Below are 17,120 nucleotides of genomic sequence, written 5' to 3'. Positions count from 1 at the left end.
CACATACAGACTAACGAGGTGACACCAATCAGTGCACCCTACATGCTAAAGAGCTATACGTGCTGATATCCAACCTCAAAACATAAATGGAAAAACCAAAGACTGTAACACCTTCCCCCTTAAGACAACAAATATATCCTATATTTTTGTTGGACAACAGAAAACAATTTCCATTTCACATTATCAACTACAATGCTTCACCAATACAATATAAACATGGTGTCTACTGGCTGTCAACAATTAAAAACAAGAAAAAATATATAATTTTTTCCCACAAGCTTCTAGAACTCTCGTCCACTTGGAACGAGCCCAAGCAAAACTCATCTCCAATACTCCGTGCAGTCAAAATAAATTGTGATCCATGGCAACTCACTGGCTAAACGCAAAACACAAATCTTTTTGACTGCCCACCCTTGAGATAATCAGCAACCAAGTTGTCCTTACCACACGGACATGTCTGATTTCAAGAGGAAACTCCTGCGATATCCGTAGTAACTTTCCACCTCACTGCGGAGCTTCTCTCTCTTTTCAGGGTTCACTCGATAGGCATGTTGTTGGATCGGGGCCCCCAATGTCATGCTCTAGTACATTTGGGTTAGCACATCTGAGAATGAATCCTGATATTCTAAAAGCAGGGCAACATTGTCAATATAATTGTACCAAACAATTGTCAGTTGGTTGCATGAATAAATATCATTACTAAATGCTACATGAAATGTAAATATGAAATATTTGATTGCATAGTCATATTTTCAACGTCTTTTCAATGACATTTTGCTAGGTGGGATAGCCCAATGTCAAAACACAGTTTTAAAGTGTCAAAATCAATAACCAATTTGCAGAAACAGTTTGGGATAAATTGAAAACCTAAACATAACATGTGCTATTTACACAAACATCTGCCACAATAATAGTTTAAAAAAAAGCACCTTATAAATTGCACAAGCACCAAAAATGCTGCTGTTTTGACAAGTAATCACTGATCACTGATATCGATTAGGGGGAAATCAGGTTGTAGGTGCTGTTGAAACTGTCAACTAAAAAAACACATGGAAATGGGAGATATCTTTTATCTCACTGATTAGAGGACAACATGCAGAAGACAGTCAGCTACATTCTGGAGTGACGCATTTAAATTTAGGGGTCGCTAAACAAAGGAACGCAACACTTATTTGTCATCACTCATCGATATAATGCTAAAATCATTTGTGCGAGAGGAGGGAGATGAGGTTGCACGTCCTGTTAAAACTAACAGCTCAAAAACCACCCGAATCTGGGAATAATGTGTACATCCCTGGTTAGAGGACAATTTGTAGAAAACAGCTTGCTACATTTTGAAGTGTTGCATTTTTATTCAAGTGGGTCACCAACGTGGTAAGTTTAACAACTCTTTTTGTTACTGACTTTGTTAAATCACATAAATAGTACTCTTCCAATTCAGAGCCTGGTTTTTCCCCCTGAGGCTAATATCCATATCATGTTGAAATCAATAGAACAGGGGACAAACATTTAGGGTTCTACATTGTGACATCATTAAAATACTCCTTCTACATTGGTAAAAATATTCTACATTGTGACATCATTTCATTGATATCATGAAACAACCCCATGTATTTTATGATGTTTGATCAGATATCTTTTATCAGAGTATCTCTTCCCACATTGATTACAGCTATGCGGTTTCTCTCCTGTGTGTGTTCTCTGGTGTACAGTCAGTTCCCCAGATGTAACAAAACTCTTCCCACATTGAGAACAGCTAAAAGGTTTCTCTCCTGTGTGTATTCTCTGGTGAAGAGTCAGACTGCTAGACCCAGTAAAACTCTTCCCACATTCATCACAGCTATATGGGTTCTCTCCTGTGTGTGTTTTCTGGTGTGATATCAGGCTACTTAGCTTAGTAAAACTCTTCCCACATTGATCACGGATATAAGATTTCTCTCCTGTGTGTGTCCTCTGGTGTAATATCAGGCTGCTTGAATGAGTCAAACTCTTCCCACAATGAGTACAGCTATAACGTTTCTCTCCTGTGTGTGTTCTCTGGTGACGAGTCAGATTGCTCGACCTAGCAAAACTCTTCCCACATTCATCACAGCTGTATAGTTTCTCTCCCGTGTGTATTCTCCGGTGTGATATCAGGGTGCTTACGTGAGTAAAACTCTTCCCACATTGATCACAGCTATAAGGTTTCTCTCCTGTGTGTATTCTCTGGTGTGATATCAGGTTGCTTAGCTGAATAAAACTCTTCCCACATTGATCACAGCTATAAGATTTATCTCCTGTGTGTGTTCTCTGGTGCACTGTCAGCTCTCCAGATTGGCCAAAACTCTTCCCACAGTGATCACAGCTAAAAGGTTTATCTCCTGTGTGTATTCTCTGGTGTTGAGTCAGATGGTCAGATCGACTAAAACTCTTCCCACATTGATCACAGCTATAAGGTTTCTCTCCTGTGTGTGTTCTCTGGTGCACTGTCAGCTCTCCAGATCGGCCAAAACTCTTCCCACATTGATCACAGCTATAAGGTTTCTCTCCTGTGTGTATTCTCTGGTGTACAATAAGATGGCCAGATGTAGTAAAACTCTTCCCACATTGAACACAGCTATAAGGTTTCTCTCCTGTGTGTGTTCTCTGATGAATTTTAATGCCTGCTGAAGAGGTGAATCTCTTCCCACAGTCAGAGCGGTGAATTATCTTCCCTGTGGGTCTCTGCAGGTGTTTCTTGAGGAGTTCTGATCTGGAGAAACTCTTCTCTGCCTCTTCAGCATCATGAGGTTGTTGAGGCTCCCCAAAGGATCCACGATAGTCACGTCTCTCTCCTGTGTGAATGACAAAGTTAGACAGATGGTTAAAGGCCCACAACAGCAGAAATCCACTATAAAAGGTGATGCCAACAGCGTAGCCATGATGTTGTACAACAATTGACGCCTGTAATGAATGTAATGATTATTTGACTTTTGTCTTAAAATGAGCAAGAATAGTTATATATTGTCTTGTTTTCACATTAGTAGTAACATCTAAGATTGTAGACTAGAAATAAGTTATTCATGTTGTTGAAACTCTAAGCAGTGTGCCAGACGACTTTTGGTCTCCAATATAGGCCCCTTTCTGTGTTTGCTAAAATTGTATGTAGTATATCTGGTAATGAGGAAACCGATAGTTATGGATGTAGTATATCTGCCTGGAGCAAAAATGGTGAGCAAAGCTTTTAGTTTTTCACAATGTATTCTGAATGTGAATGGGGGAAAACTCAGGGGAGTAACCTCTATTTCCAGGTTGATTATGAGTACATTTCCCACTACTTTGGATTATAATTGTACGGCTCGTTTGAATGTCCTGTTTAATATGAATGTTTGCTACAGTATTAAGAATTATGTGTAATTATTGAAGAACCGCGTTAATGACAGTATACATTTGGGTGTTGATAATAAAGTTAAGATTTCTTTGTATTTCACCTTTATTTAACCAGGTAGGCCAGTCGAGAACAAGTTCTCATTTACAACTGCGACCTGGCCAAGATAAAGCAAAGCAGTGCAACAAAAAAACAACAGAGTTACATACACTTGGGATAAACAAACGTACAGTCAATAACACAATAGAAAGTCTATATACAGTGTGTGCAAATGGAGTAAGGAGGTAAGGCAATAAATAGGCCATAGTAGAGAAGTAATTACAAATTAACACTGGAGTGATAGATGTGCAGATGATGATGTGCAAGTAGAAATACTGGTGTGCAAAAGAGCAAAAAAAGTTTAAAAAAACATGGGGATGAGGTAGGTAGTTGGATGGGCTATTTACAGATGGGCTGTGTACAGCTGCAGCGATCGGTAAGCTGCTCAGATAGCTGATGCTTAAAGTTAGTGAGGGAGAGTCTCCAGCTTCAGTGATTTTTGCAAATCGTTCCAGTCATTGGCAGCAGAGAACTGGAAGGAAAGGCGGCCAAAATAGGTGTTGGCTTTGGGGATGACCAGTGAGATATACTTCCTGGAGCACGTGCTACGGGTGGGTGTTGCTATGGTGACCAGTGAGCTGAGTTAAGGCGGGGCTTTACCTAGCAAAGACTTATAGATGACCTGGAGCCAGTGGGTTTGGAGACGAATATGTAGCGAGGGCCAGCCGACGAGAGCAGTGGTATATGGGGCTTTGGTGACAAAACGGATGGCACTGTGATAGACTGCATCCAGTTTGCTGTGTAGAGTGTTGGAGGCTATTTTGAAAATTACATCACCGAAGTCAAGGATCGGTAGGATAGTCAGTTTTACGAGGGTATGTTTGGCAGTGTGAGTGAAGGAGGCTTTGTTGCGAAATAGGAAGCCAAATCTAGATTTAATTTTGGAAATGCTTAATATTAGTCTGGAAGGAGAGTTTACAGTCTAGCAAGACACCTAGGTATTTATAGTTGTCCACATATTCTAAGTCAGAACCGTCCAGAGTAGTCATGCTGGACGGGCGGGTACGGGCAGCGATCGGTTGAAGGGCATACATTTAGTTTTACTAGCGTTTAAGAGCAGTTGGAGGCCACGGAAGGAGTGTTGTATGGCATTGAAGCTCGTTTGGAGGTTTGTTAACCTTTATGGGATAGGGGGCAGCATTTTCACTTTTGGATGAATAGCGTGCCCAGAGTGAACTGCCTCCTACTCTGTCCCAGATGCTAATATATGCATATTATTATTAGTATTGGATAGAAAACACTCATATGTCCAAATAGCCACTTGTTGTTAGCGTGTTCAGCCCAGTAATCCATCTTCATGAGACGCAGGCACATCGTCCAGACAAAAACTCGAGAAGTTCCGTTACAGTCCTTTAGAAACATGTAAAACGATGTATGGAATCAATCTTTAGGATGTTTTTAACCTTTAGGGGCCACGGGTGCCGTTAGCGGCACTCCTCCCACATTCCACTGAAAAGGCAGAGCGGCAAATTAAAAAAAAACATTTTTTTAAAATATTTAACTTTCACACATTAACAAGTCCAATACAGCATATGAAAAGGTACACATCTTGTGAATCAAGCCAACATGTCCGATTTTTAAAATGTTTTACAGGGAAGACAAAATATGTAAATCTATTACACCACTTTTCTACCTCCATCAGTGTTTTACTCCATCACCAGCTATCACTAATTCGACCAAATAAAGATATATATATAGCCACTAACCAAGAAACAACTTCATAAGATGACAGTCTGATAACATATTTATTGTATAGCATATGTTTGTTTTTTTAAATGTGCATATTTATGGTATAAATCATAAATTACATTTCAGCTACAATCAGAAATTGCACCGAAAGCAGCCATAACATTTACAGACACCAACGTCAAATAACTAATTACTCATCATAAAACATATCTGAGAAATACATACTGTGCAACAATTGAAAGACAGGATTCTTGTGATTCCAGACAATATTTCAGATTTATTAAATGTTTTATAGCGAAAACAAAATGTAGCGCTAAATTAGCATAGCCACGCCAGCCAGAACCAGCTGGGCGCCCACGACCAGTTCACATGCACACCGATATATGAAAAAGCATTATAAATTGGATCTTACTTTTGCTGAAATTTCATCAGAATGTTGATCAAGATGTCCTTAGTCCAGATGAGTCGTTCATTACATTCAGAATGGTACCTTTCCCACTTCATTTAGCATGGGTACTAGTCGCGTGGCACGGATCTCTCCAAGTAAACAAAGTCACACGACGGAACACGACAAAACTCCCTAAAAAATTCAAATAATCTGATTAAACTATATTGAAAAAACATACATTACGATGATATGGTCTCATTTATCAAATCAAATCCGAGCCGGAGATAGTTGACATCCGAAACGGCAGCAAAACAAAACACAATCTCTCTTCAAAGTCGCACACTTCAGACTTCCGGAAATGGACGGTCACGTCAAAGAAATAGGTCTTATTTCACGTCAGAACAAGATAAACACAAAATTTCTCCTCTGACGTCCTCTTGACACCCAGAGGAAGGCGTGTGAGGTGTGTTTCGGGTCATAGGTGGCATGACCATGTATAGGCAGAGCGTTGAAGCGAGCATAGACATCTTGCATTCTACTTCCTGCTCAGGGAAAGTGCTGCCAAATGACTTGTGTTCAACTCAGAGAAAAAATTCAAACGTTTTTAGAAACTAGAGGTTGTTTTCTATCCAATGGTACTAAAAATATGCATATTGTACTAGCAAGAATTGAGTACGAGGCCGTTTAAAAATCATACGATTTTCAGCAAAAGTGAAAATATCACCCCTTGTCCCCAACAGGTTAACTTCTTGGTGACAGGAGGGCAGTATTGAGTAGCTTGGATGAATAAGGTGCCCAGAGTAAACTGCCTGCTACTCTGTCCCAGATGCTAATATATGCATATTATTACTAGTATTGGATAGAAAACACTCTGAAGTTTCTAAAACTGTTTGAATGATGTCTGTGAGTATAACAGAACTCATATGGCAGGCAAAAACCTGAGACAAATCCAACCAGGAAGTGGGAAATCTGAGGTTTGTAGTTTTTTAAAGCTTGGCTTACCGAATACACATTGAGATATGGATAAAGTTGCACTTCCTACGGCTTCCACTAGATGTCAACCGTCTTTAGAAACTTGAATGAGGCTTCTACTATAAAGGAGGGGCTCATGAGACCTCTTTGAGTCAGTGGTCTGGCAGAGTGCCTTGGTCTCATGACGCGCACTCCCGACAGAGTTACCTCTAGTTCCAGTGCTTTTCTTCAGACAAAGGAATTCTCCGGTTGGAACATTATTGATGTTTTATGTTAAGTGTCCAAAGTGTCCAAAGAAAGGCCAGATGTATACAGAATGGTGTCGTCTGCATAAAGGTGGATCAAGGAATCACCCGCAGCAAGAGCAACATCGTTGGTATATACAGAGAAAAGAGTTAGCCCGAGAATTGAACCCTGTGGTACCCCCATAGAGACTGCCAGAAGTCCATACAACAGGCCCTCCGATTTGACACACTGAACTCTATCTGAGAAGTAGTTGGTGAACCAGGCGAGTCAGTCATTTGAGAAACCAAGGCTATTGAGTCTGCCGATAAGAATACGGTGATTGACAGAGTCGAAAGCCTTGGCCAGGTTGATGAAGACAGTGACAGAGTACTGTCTTTTATTGATGGCGGTTATGATATTGTTTAGTACCTTGAGTGTGGATGAGGTGCACCCGTGACCAGCTCGGAAACCGGATTGCACAGCGGAGAAGGTACGGACAGATTCGAAATGGTCAGTGATCTGTTTGTTAACTTGGCTTTCGGAGACTTTAGAAAGGAAGGACAGGATGGATATAGGTATGTAACAGTTTGGGTATAGAGTGTCACCCCCTTTGAAGAGGTTGAACAGACTAGTAATCAGGGTTGCAACAAAGGCGGCGGATAATTTTAGAAAGAGGGTCCAGATTGTCTAGCCCAACTGATTTGTATGGGTCCAGGTTTTACAGCTCTTTCAGAACATCAGCTATCTGGATTTGGGTGAAGGAGAAGGAGAAGCTGGGGAGGCTTGGGCAAGTAGCTGCGGGGGAGCTGTTGGCTGGGGTTGGGGTAGCCAGGAGGAAAGCATGGCCAGCCGTAGAGAAATGCTTATTGAAATTATCGATTATCGTGGATTTATCGGTGGTGACAGTGTTTCCTAGCCTCAGTGCAGTGGGCAGCTGGGAGGAGGTGCTCTTATTCTCCATGGACTTTACAGTGTCCCAGAACTTTTTGGACTGACTGTGTGTATTGGTTCCTGACTTCTCTGAAAAGTTGCATATCGCGGGGACTATTCGATGCTAGTGCAGTACGCACTATGTTTTTGTGCTGGTTTTTGTGCAGTCAGGGCAGTCAGGTCTGGGCAGTCAGGTCTGGAGTGAACCAAGGGCTATATCTGTTCTTAGTTCTACATTTTTTGAAGGGGGCATGCTCATTTAAGGTGGTGAGGAAATCACTTTTAAAGAACAACCAGATATCCTCTACTGACGGGATGAGGTCAATATCCTTCCAGGATACCCGGGCCAGGTCGATTAGAAAGGCCTGCTCGCAGAAGTGTTTTAGGGAGCGTTTGACAGTGATGAGGGGTGGTCTTTTGACCGCGAACCCATAACGGATGCAGACAATGAGGCAGTGATCTTTGAGATCCTGATTGAAAACAGCAGAGGTGTATTTGGAGGGCAAGTTGGTCAGGATAATATCTATGAGGGTGCCCATGTTTACAGATTTAGGGTTGTACCTGGTGGGTTCCTTGATAATTTGTGTGAGATTGAGGGCATCTAGCTTGGATTGTAGGAAGGCCAGGGTGTTAAGCATATCCCAGTTTAGGTCACCTAACAGAACTAACTCTGAAGATAGATGGGGGGGCAATCAATTCACATATGGTGTCCAGGGCACAGCTGGGAGCTGAGGGGGGTCTACAACAGGCGGCAACAGTGAGAGACATTTCAGGAGAGATTCATTTTTTAAATTAGAAGCTCGAACTGTTTGGGCATAGACCTGGAAAGTATGAAAGAACTTTACAGGCCATCTCTGCAGTAGATTGCAACTCCTCCCCCTTTGGCAGTTCTATCTTGACGGAGAATGTTGTCGTTCGGGATGGACATTTCCGAATTTTTGATAGCCTTCCAAAGCCAGGATTCAGACACGGCAAGGACATCAAGGTTGGCGGAGTGTGCTAAAGCAGTGAGTAAAACAAACTTAGGGAGGAGGCTTCTGATGTTAACATGCATGAAACCAAGGCTTTTACGGTTACAGAAGTCAACAAATGAGGGTGCCTGGGGACACACAGGGCCTGGGTTTACCTCCACATCACCCGAGGAACAGAGGAGTAGGATGAGGGCACGGCTAAAGGCTATCAGAACTGGTTGTCTAGTGCGTTGGGAACAGAGAATAAAAGGAGCAGATTTCTGGGCGTGGTAGGATAGATTCAAGGCATAATGTACAGACAGGGATATGGTAGAGTGTTGGTACAGTAGAGGTAAACCTAGGCATTGAGTGACGATAAGAGAGGTTGCATCTCTGGAGGCACCAGTAATGCTAGGTGAGGTCACCGCACGTGTGGGAGGTGTGACAAAAGAGTTCTCTGAGGCATGTTGAGTGGGACTAGGGGCTCCGCAGTAAAATAAAACAATGATAACTAAACAACAGTATACAAGGCATATTGACATTAGAGAGACATAAAGCGAGGCATAAAGCAATCACAGGTGTTGATTGGGAGAGCTAGCTAAGACAACAACGGGTAAGACAACAGTTAATCAGCTAAGACAACAACAACACGTAAAATGGCAATGAATGGGCAGAGAGGGTCAGTTAACTACACACAGGGCCTGAGTTCGAGGCTGGGGCTGACAGATAAACAAAATGGAGAACCATGACTAATGAACAGTCCAGCAGGCATCAGTTATGAAGCAAAGTAATCATAGGGTCCAGTGAACAGCAATATATGAACCAGGGAAGCCGCTAGGTAGTGATTACTACGCTAGCCGGGAGATGTGCCTGGCTCGAGGCTAACTGGTGCTAGCTTCGGGACAAGGGCGTCACCGACGTCTTGCAAAGGCCGGTTGAGGGCACATCTGACGGAATTGCGTCGGCAGACCAGTCGTGATGGATCGGCGGGGCTCTGTGTCGACAAAGGGTCCAGGCCAATTGGCAAAAGAGGTATTGTAGCTGGAGTAATTTTGCTAGCCGGGAGATGCACCTGGATCGAGGCTAACTGGTGCTAGCTTCGGTACAAGGGCGTTAGCCACTATACCCAATCCGGTGCAAAGGTCCAGAGCTCACGGCAGGAATCCGGTGATGTAGTGGCTTCTAGTCGTCTTCGTGAAGAGTCTGGGAGGCATCAGCTGTGTAGCCGAGTGATCATAGGGTCCACTGAGCAGGCCGGGAGATGAGCCTGGCTCAAGGCTAGCTTCGAGGCTGGGCCACTCGGTAGCAGCTAGCCAGCTGCGATTATCCGGTGTAATGGTCCAGAGCTTACGGCAGGAATACGGTGAGGTAGTGGAGAAAAACAGTCCGATATGCTCAGGGTTGATATCGCGTTGTGCAGACTGGCAGGTATTACCCAGGCTAAAGGCGGCTGGTGTCTGAGATAAAAAAGGGAAAGGCCGCTAGCAGTGGCTAACAATGATTAATAGCTAGTAGCTAATTAGCTGGTTAGCTTCTGATGGAGGTTCTAGCTATAAGGTCTAAAAAATTGCAGATCCGTATCACATTGGGTGAGGCGGGTTTCCGAAAGGTATATGTAATTAAAAAATGGAAAAAGAGATTGAAATATATTGCAATATATACAAAAAAAGAAAACATTTGCAACAACAAACATGTCTTACTGCGACGCCATCTTGGATTACAAGATGTTAAAAACCATTGGATTTAGCAAACTGTGAAATTATTTAGTATTTCAGTACCTCGCTGGAAGCCCCGCCACAGGTGATGAGAGTGAGGCTTGGATTCATTCCTGTCATTCTTTAACTTCTTGAGGGCAGGGGGCAGCTTTTTCACTTTCGGGAAAAATAGCATGCCAAAATTCAACTGCTTGCTACTCATCCCCAGAATATAAGATATGCATATTATTAGTGGATTTGGATAGACAACACTCTGAAGTTTCTGAAATTGTTTGAATCATGTCTGTGAGAATAACAGAACTTATGTAGACCCTGAGAAAAACCCTGAGGACAAACCATTCAGAATTTGTATTTCTTTGATGTCACTGTCTTTTCAAATAGATTTTTTAGAGACACCAGATTTCTAATGGACTTGCTTGCAGTTCCTACCGCTTCCACTGGATGTCACCAGTCCTTGGAAATCGGTTGAGGTTATTCCTTTGTGTAGTGAAGAAGTAGGGCTATCGTAAATGAGGGTCACATGAAGTAAATAATTTGAGAGAGTCACGTTATGAAAAAAGTTGCGTCAGATTGTTTTCTTTTTGTATTGATCCCGTCCTCAAATTGATCGATTATTAACGTTTTAAAATATCTAACGTTGTATGACAAAAGCAGTCTGAAATGTTTTGGTAAATTTTACATGTAACTTTTGATATATTTTGTAGTGACTTGGCGAAAGTTGGAAGCTGTGTTTTTCTGGATGAAACGGTCCAAATAAATTGACATTTTGGATATATATCAACGGAATTAATCGAACAAAAGGACCATTTGTGATGTTTATGGGAAATATTGGAGTGCCAACAAAAGAATTTCGTCAAAGGTAAGGCATGATTTATGTTTTATTTCTGCGTTTTGTGTCGTGCTTGCAGTGTTGAAATATGCTACTCTGTTTGTTTACTGATGTGCTATCATCAGATAATAGCATCTTATTCTTTCGCTGAAAAGCCTTTTTGAAATCTGACATGTTGGCTGGATTCACAACGAGTGTAGCTTTAATTTGGTATCTTACATGTGTGATTTAATGAAAGTCTGATTTTTATATCATGTTATTTGAATATGGCGCGCTGTATTTTCCCTGGCTATTGGCCGGTGGGACGTTTGCCAGAGAAGTTAATACCGCTCTTCACCGACACAGGAAAGGGCGGGGACAAACAGGTGTTGTACCTCGTTTCCCTCCTTCAGGGAAGTGATATTATAATCAAAGTTACACTCCCTTTCAGTCATTCAACTTCGGAAAAACATATTATGGGGAAATAAAATCATTCCCCAAAGGATACTAAATGAAACGTTCCCTGGCAGACCACCCAAACCTGACCCTACAAGATGCGTCAGTTGTCAATATATTCATTGTCTTTTGTTCGAAACACTCCTGTCAATGTTGAGTAAGGAAGCACACCTAATTACACATATAGAAGTAGGACTAGTCTACATGGCCTGCACACAAATGTAGGCCTATAAATGTGCCTATTTGGGGATGTCTGGTAGTATTTCTGATTGTCTTAACGCACCACCACTAATGAGTTGTGGAGCTTCTCAAACAAAATGATGCAGCTTCTCTAATTAATTTTTTCTTCAACTCAAACAGCAAGTAAACAACGTCTTATTCGAATCAATTACGAATGACAATAGTTGCTCAAAGTATTTGTAAATTATTTCCAGCTCTCGCCCTTTCGATAACCACTCAGCATTAAAGGGAAAAACGTAATGCTCTGATCCAGTGGAAATGTTATAAAATACCTGATTACTTCTTATCCTTGCACAAATAGACGACAGATGTGTCTGTCCAGAACTCACTGGCGCGGGAAACTGAGGGCCCAGAATATTTTATACAACGTTGCAAGTTTCGGAGGACCCAGTTGATAGTTGATAGAATGTTTCAAGTTCGTTGTTGACAGGCCATGTGCAGCCAATGGGATTTATAGGATATTTATTTTTAAATCGGGATATTTTCTACCTGCAGGCTGCAAATGTTTTTGTTTGTTGGTTTCATGTAGGCTATTTTTACATAGTTGGCAATGGCAATAAAAGTTACTTTTAGATTTGTATAATTTTCATTTAGATAGAATGTAGATTAATCACAGATAATGATGTTGAGATAAAGACTATTATAATAATTATTACTATTATAAATGAAATGAAACTGTTCCAGTAAAATGTGAATATGAAAATCCTAACTGGCACCAGATTAGTAGAAATGGTCAGAGAAATTGGCACGAAATGGAAAAGGTTGCTGACTGCTGGTGTAGCCTATTACCAGAAACTATAGGAGCATAACGACTGCTTGTGTAGTCTATTACCAGAAACTATAGGAGCATAACGACTGCTGGTGTAGTCTATTACCAGAAACTATAGGAGCATAACGACTGCTGGTGTAGCATATTACCAGAAACTATAGGAGCATAACGACTGCTGGTGTAGCCTATTACCAGAAACTATAGGAGCAAAATGACTGCTGGTGTAGTCTATTACCAGAAACTATAGGAGCATAACGACTGCTGGTGTAGCCTATTACCAGAAACTATAGGAGCATAACGACTGCTGGTGTAGCCTATTACCAGAAACTATACGAGCATAACGACTGCAGGTGTAGTCTATTACCAGAAACTATAGGAGCATAACGACCGCTGGTGTAGCCTATTACCAGAATCTATAGGAGCATAACGACCGCTGGTGTAGCCTATTACCAGAAACTATAGGAGCATAACGACTGCTGGTGTAGCCTATGACCAGAAACTATAGGAGCATAACGACTGCTGGTGTAGCCTATGACCAGAAACTATAGGAGCATAACGACTGCTGGTGTAGCCTATTACCAGAAACTATAGGAGCATAACGACTGCTGGTGTAGCCTATTACCAGAAACTATAGGAGCATAACGACTGCTGGTGTAGCCTATGACCAGAAACTATAGGAGCATAACGACTGCTGGTGTAGCCTATTACCAGAAACTATAGGAGCATAACGACTGCTGGTGTAGCCTATTACCAGAAACTATAGGAGCATAACGACTGCTGGTGTAGCCTATTACCAGAAACTACAGGAGCATAACGACTGCTGGTGTAGCCTATTACCAGAAACTATAGGAGCATAACGACTGCTGGTGTAGTCTATTACCAGAAACTATAGGAGTATAACGACTGCTGGTGTAGCCTATTACCAGAAACTATAGGAGCATAACGACTGCTGGTGTAGCCTATTACCAGAAACTATAGGAGCATAACATCAGAATTTACGAAGGCCAGCAGCAGCGGGAGGAGTAGGCTAAAGAATACGTTTTTCTGGTGGTTAGGCTATCTTGTTTCAGAGGGGTGTCATCAGTAGCCCAGAATGACAAAGTGAAAACAGAAATACCTTATTTACTTAATTATTCAGACCCTTTGCTATCAGACTTCTTATTTTTTGGCTTTATGTAGGCTATTTTTTTACATAGTTGGCAATAAAAGTTACTTTTAGATTTGTATAATTTCATTTAGATTTAGATGGAATGTAGATTAATCACAGAATGATTTTGAGATACTATTATCAATGAAATTAAACTGTTTCAGTAAAATGTGCAAATGAAAATCATAACTGGCACCAGATCAGTAGAAATGGTAAGATACATTTGCACTCCAAATGTAGGTTGCGGACTGCTTGTGTAGCCGATTACCAGCAACGTCAGAATGTATGAAGGACAGCAAGAGGTGGTGGTTCAGGAAGAGTTTATTCTCTTCTGGTTGGGCGATATTGATGTAATGGCATGAAAATAAACGCTGAATATTATACAATGACTTATCAACAGCTCTAACAATTTGACCCTCACAGGAAATCTTCACTGACAATTCTAGAATATACTATATAGCCTAGAAACCTGGTTAAACTATCTTTATGACATCATGGATGAATTCTGGAACATACTATATAGCCTAGAAACCTGGTTAAACTATCATTATGACATCATGGATGAATTCTAGAATATACTATATATCCTAGAAACCTGGTTAAACTATCATTATGACATCATGGATGAATTCTAGAATATACTATATATCCTAGAAACCTGGTTAAACTATCATTATGACATCATGGATGGCCAGTCCTTGTATTCATAGTGTAGTGAATTCAGGGGGTAGCCCTGGGCTGAACTCAAACCTGGGTCCAGCGACTGTCAAGCCAACACCTTATAACTGTTACACCAAGATGTCTGAACTTCTTGACGAGGTCGCTAGGTAATGAGTTAGGGTTGCTACAATAGCTTTCTCTATGAATTTGAGAGTGGTTACATTTCTCCAGCCCCATCCCTCAGCTGTTTACCAAACCAAGTCTCTGGGCAGCCATTTTGTTGCTGTTTACATACTATGTTGTCCCTTTAAAAAAGCCACACAAGAATCAATCAACCAATAACAAAGCTGTAATTCCACCACTGTTTTGCTAATAAGATGATGGATGGGGGTGGAGAAATGTAACTACTTTCAAATTCATAGACAGACCTATGGATGCAAGGACGACCATCCATGATATCAACATTATAGTTTTAACCATGTTGAGGCTATACAGTGTTGATTTACATTGTTTCTAAACATTGGAGTAAAAAAAGCTTATTCTGGGTACTAATTTACATTTACATTTTAAGTCATTTAGCAGACGCTCTTATCCAGAGCGACTTACAAATTGGAAAGTTCATACATATTCATCCTGGTCCCCCCGTGGGAATTGAACCCACAACCCTGGCGTTGCAAGCGCCATGCTCTACCAACTGAGCCACACGGGACCAGACGTCAATGATACAACAGTTGAAGTAAGCTCATGAGGCATGTGTTGTGTTCTTCAAGAATCAATGGCTATAAATAAATAATTTAAAAATCAAAATATGGGATGTAGTAATTGCAGATTTCCCCTTTAACACCACACATCCTTCCAGTGACTGGAACGAATTTCAAAAATCGCTGAAGCTGGAGACTTATATTTCCCTCACCAACTTTAAACATCAGCTATCTGAGCAGCTAACCGATCGCTGCAGCTGTACATAGTCCTCTGTAAATAGCCCACCCAATCTACCTACCTCATCCCCAAACTGTTTTTATTTACTTTTCTGCTCTTTTGCACACCAGTATCTCTACTTGCACATGATCATCTGCTCATTTATCACTCCAGTGTTAATCTGCTAAATTGTAATTCTTCGCTACTATGGCCTATTTATTGCCTACCTCCTCATGCCTTTTGCACACACTATATATAGACTTTCTTTTTTTCTACTGTCATTGACTTGCTTATTGTGTTATTGGCTTGTTTATTGTATGTTATTCCATGTGTAACTCTGTGTTGTTGTCTGTGTCACACTGCTTTGCTTTATCTTGGCCAGGTCGCAGTTGTAAATGTGAACTTGTTCTCAACTGGCCTACCTGGTTAAACTATCATTATGATATCATGGTCACCTGGTTAAACTATCATTATGACATCATGACATCATGGTCACCTGGTTAAACTATCATTATGACATCATGGTCACCTGGTTAAACTATCATTATGTCATCATGGTCACCTGGTTAAACTATCATTATGACATCATGGTCACCTGGTTAAATAAAAGTTATATAAAAAAACATCAGTTCAACAACTGCAGAGTTTGTTCCTCTGTTTTTAAGACAGTACTTACTAGTGTTAATCAGGGAACGGTCTCTCAAAACCATCTTATGGCTAAGTTCATCCTTAGAACCATTGGATGCCTTAAGATGCATTTGGGAAACCGGGCCCTGATATCCAGGTTCCTCTTCCTCCTCCTTTTTCGATGTGACAGTCATCTCCCTCTCCTCCTCTTTCACCCCAAAAGCTGCATCCTCCTCTTTCTCTTTCTCCTCTTCTTTTACTGTAAAATCCTCCTCCTCTTTCACTCTGAACGCGTCTTCCTCTTCTTTCACTGTAACGTCTTTCTCTTCTTTTTTCAAGGTAACAGCATCATCCTCTAATTCTTGTTTTACTGTGATATTCTCCTCTTCCTCCTCCTCTTTCACCAGAGCTTCTTTCTCCGCCCAGCAGTCCTCCTCTTCATTAACAAGAGAATAGCTTAGTGACCTCATGGTTGGAGATGTTAGCTAGCTAGGCTAATGTTAACTTAACCAGCCCGCTAGATGAATAAAAACAATACCGTTAATATGAAAATTATGAAATTAAAAGGGATAACTAACTAGACGACAGAAGTGGGTTTAAAATACAGTGGCTAATATACACTAAAGCGTCTAAAGAGCTTTATTGGTTCGTCTATTTTGTCTAGCAAGCTACCGAGGTGGCTGACTGACTGTTGCTGCTGTTGAAAGAAGCGTTCCGTCCACTAGATTATACGTCACAGTAGCAGCATTGCCTTAAAGTCGCAGACCTCATCTGCTGACTGGAGTGGGTAACGCAGTTGAGTAAAATGTAAATTAAATTTTCAGACAAAAGGTAGGTAGGAATCAGGGACGTAGCTAGTCCTAAAATATTAATTAGCCCCCCCCCCTAAATAATTCAATATCAGTCAATATATTTTTTCAGTGATTTCTTATTTTCGTCAACCGTTCCATCGCATCTTAAACGTCTTACCGGGCCGGCACTAGGACCGGGGGAGGCTGCTGCTGCACTAGTGACTGTTAGACTTTCTTCAGCAAATATTTACTAGGAGAGAGGGGAACCCCTACACAGAACTGAACTGAATCAAAGATGGCGGACAGAAATACTAGGAGAGAGGGGAACTCCTACAAAGGACTGAACTGAATCAAAGATGGCGGACAGAAATACTAGGAGAGAGGGGTACC

General features: G+C 41.3%; 2 protein-coding genes across 2 annotated transcripts in view; one reads left to right on the top strand and one right to left on the bottom strand.

The window, feature by feature from the left end:
• The window catches only part of LOC139548778 (zinc finger protein ZFP2-like), a 497,157-nt gene that overhangs the window by 273,158 nt on the left and 206,879 nt on the right, over positions 1 to 17,120 (top strand). The window lies entirely within an intron of this gene.
• On the bottom strand, positions 57 to 16,670 carry LOC139548214 (zinc finger protein ZFP2-like). The gene is made up of 2 exons (XM_071357742.1): positions 15,989 to 16,670; positions 57 to 2,813 (listed from the first exon to the last, which is right to left on the bottom strand). The coding sequence occupies exons 1-2, from the start codon at positions 16,407 to 16,409 to the stop codon at positions 1,594 to 1,596; spliced, it is 1,641 nt and encodes a 546-aa protein (XP_071213843.1). The 5' UTR covers positions 16,410 to 16,670; the 3' UTR covers positions 57 to 1,593.

This window comes from Salvelinus alpinus, chromosome 2, assembly GCF_045679555.1.
Source record: "Salvelinus alpinus chromosome 2, SLU_Salpinus.1, whole genome shotgun sequence".
Classification (NCBI taxonomy): domain Eukaryota; kingdom Metazoa; phylum Chordata; class Actinopteri; order Salmoniformes; family Salmonidae; genus Salvelinus; species Salvelinus alpinus.
Note: the sequence above shows the minus strand (reverse complement) of the source record. Positions and strands in the feature narration are given on the sequence as shown.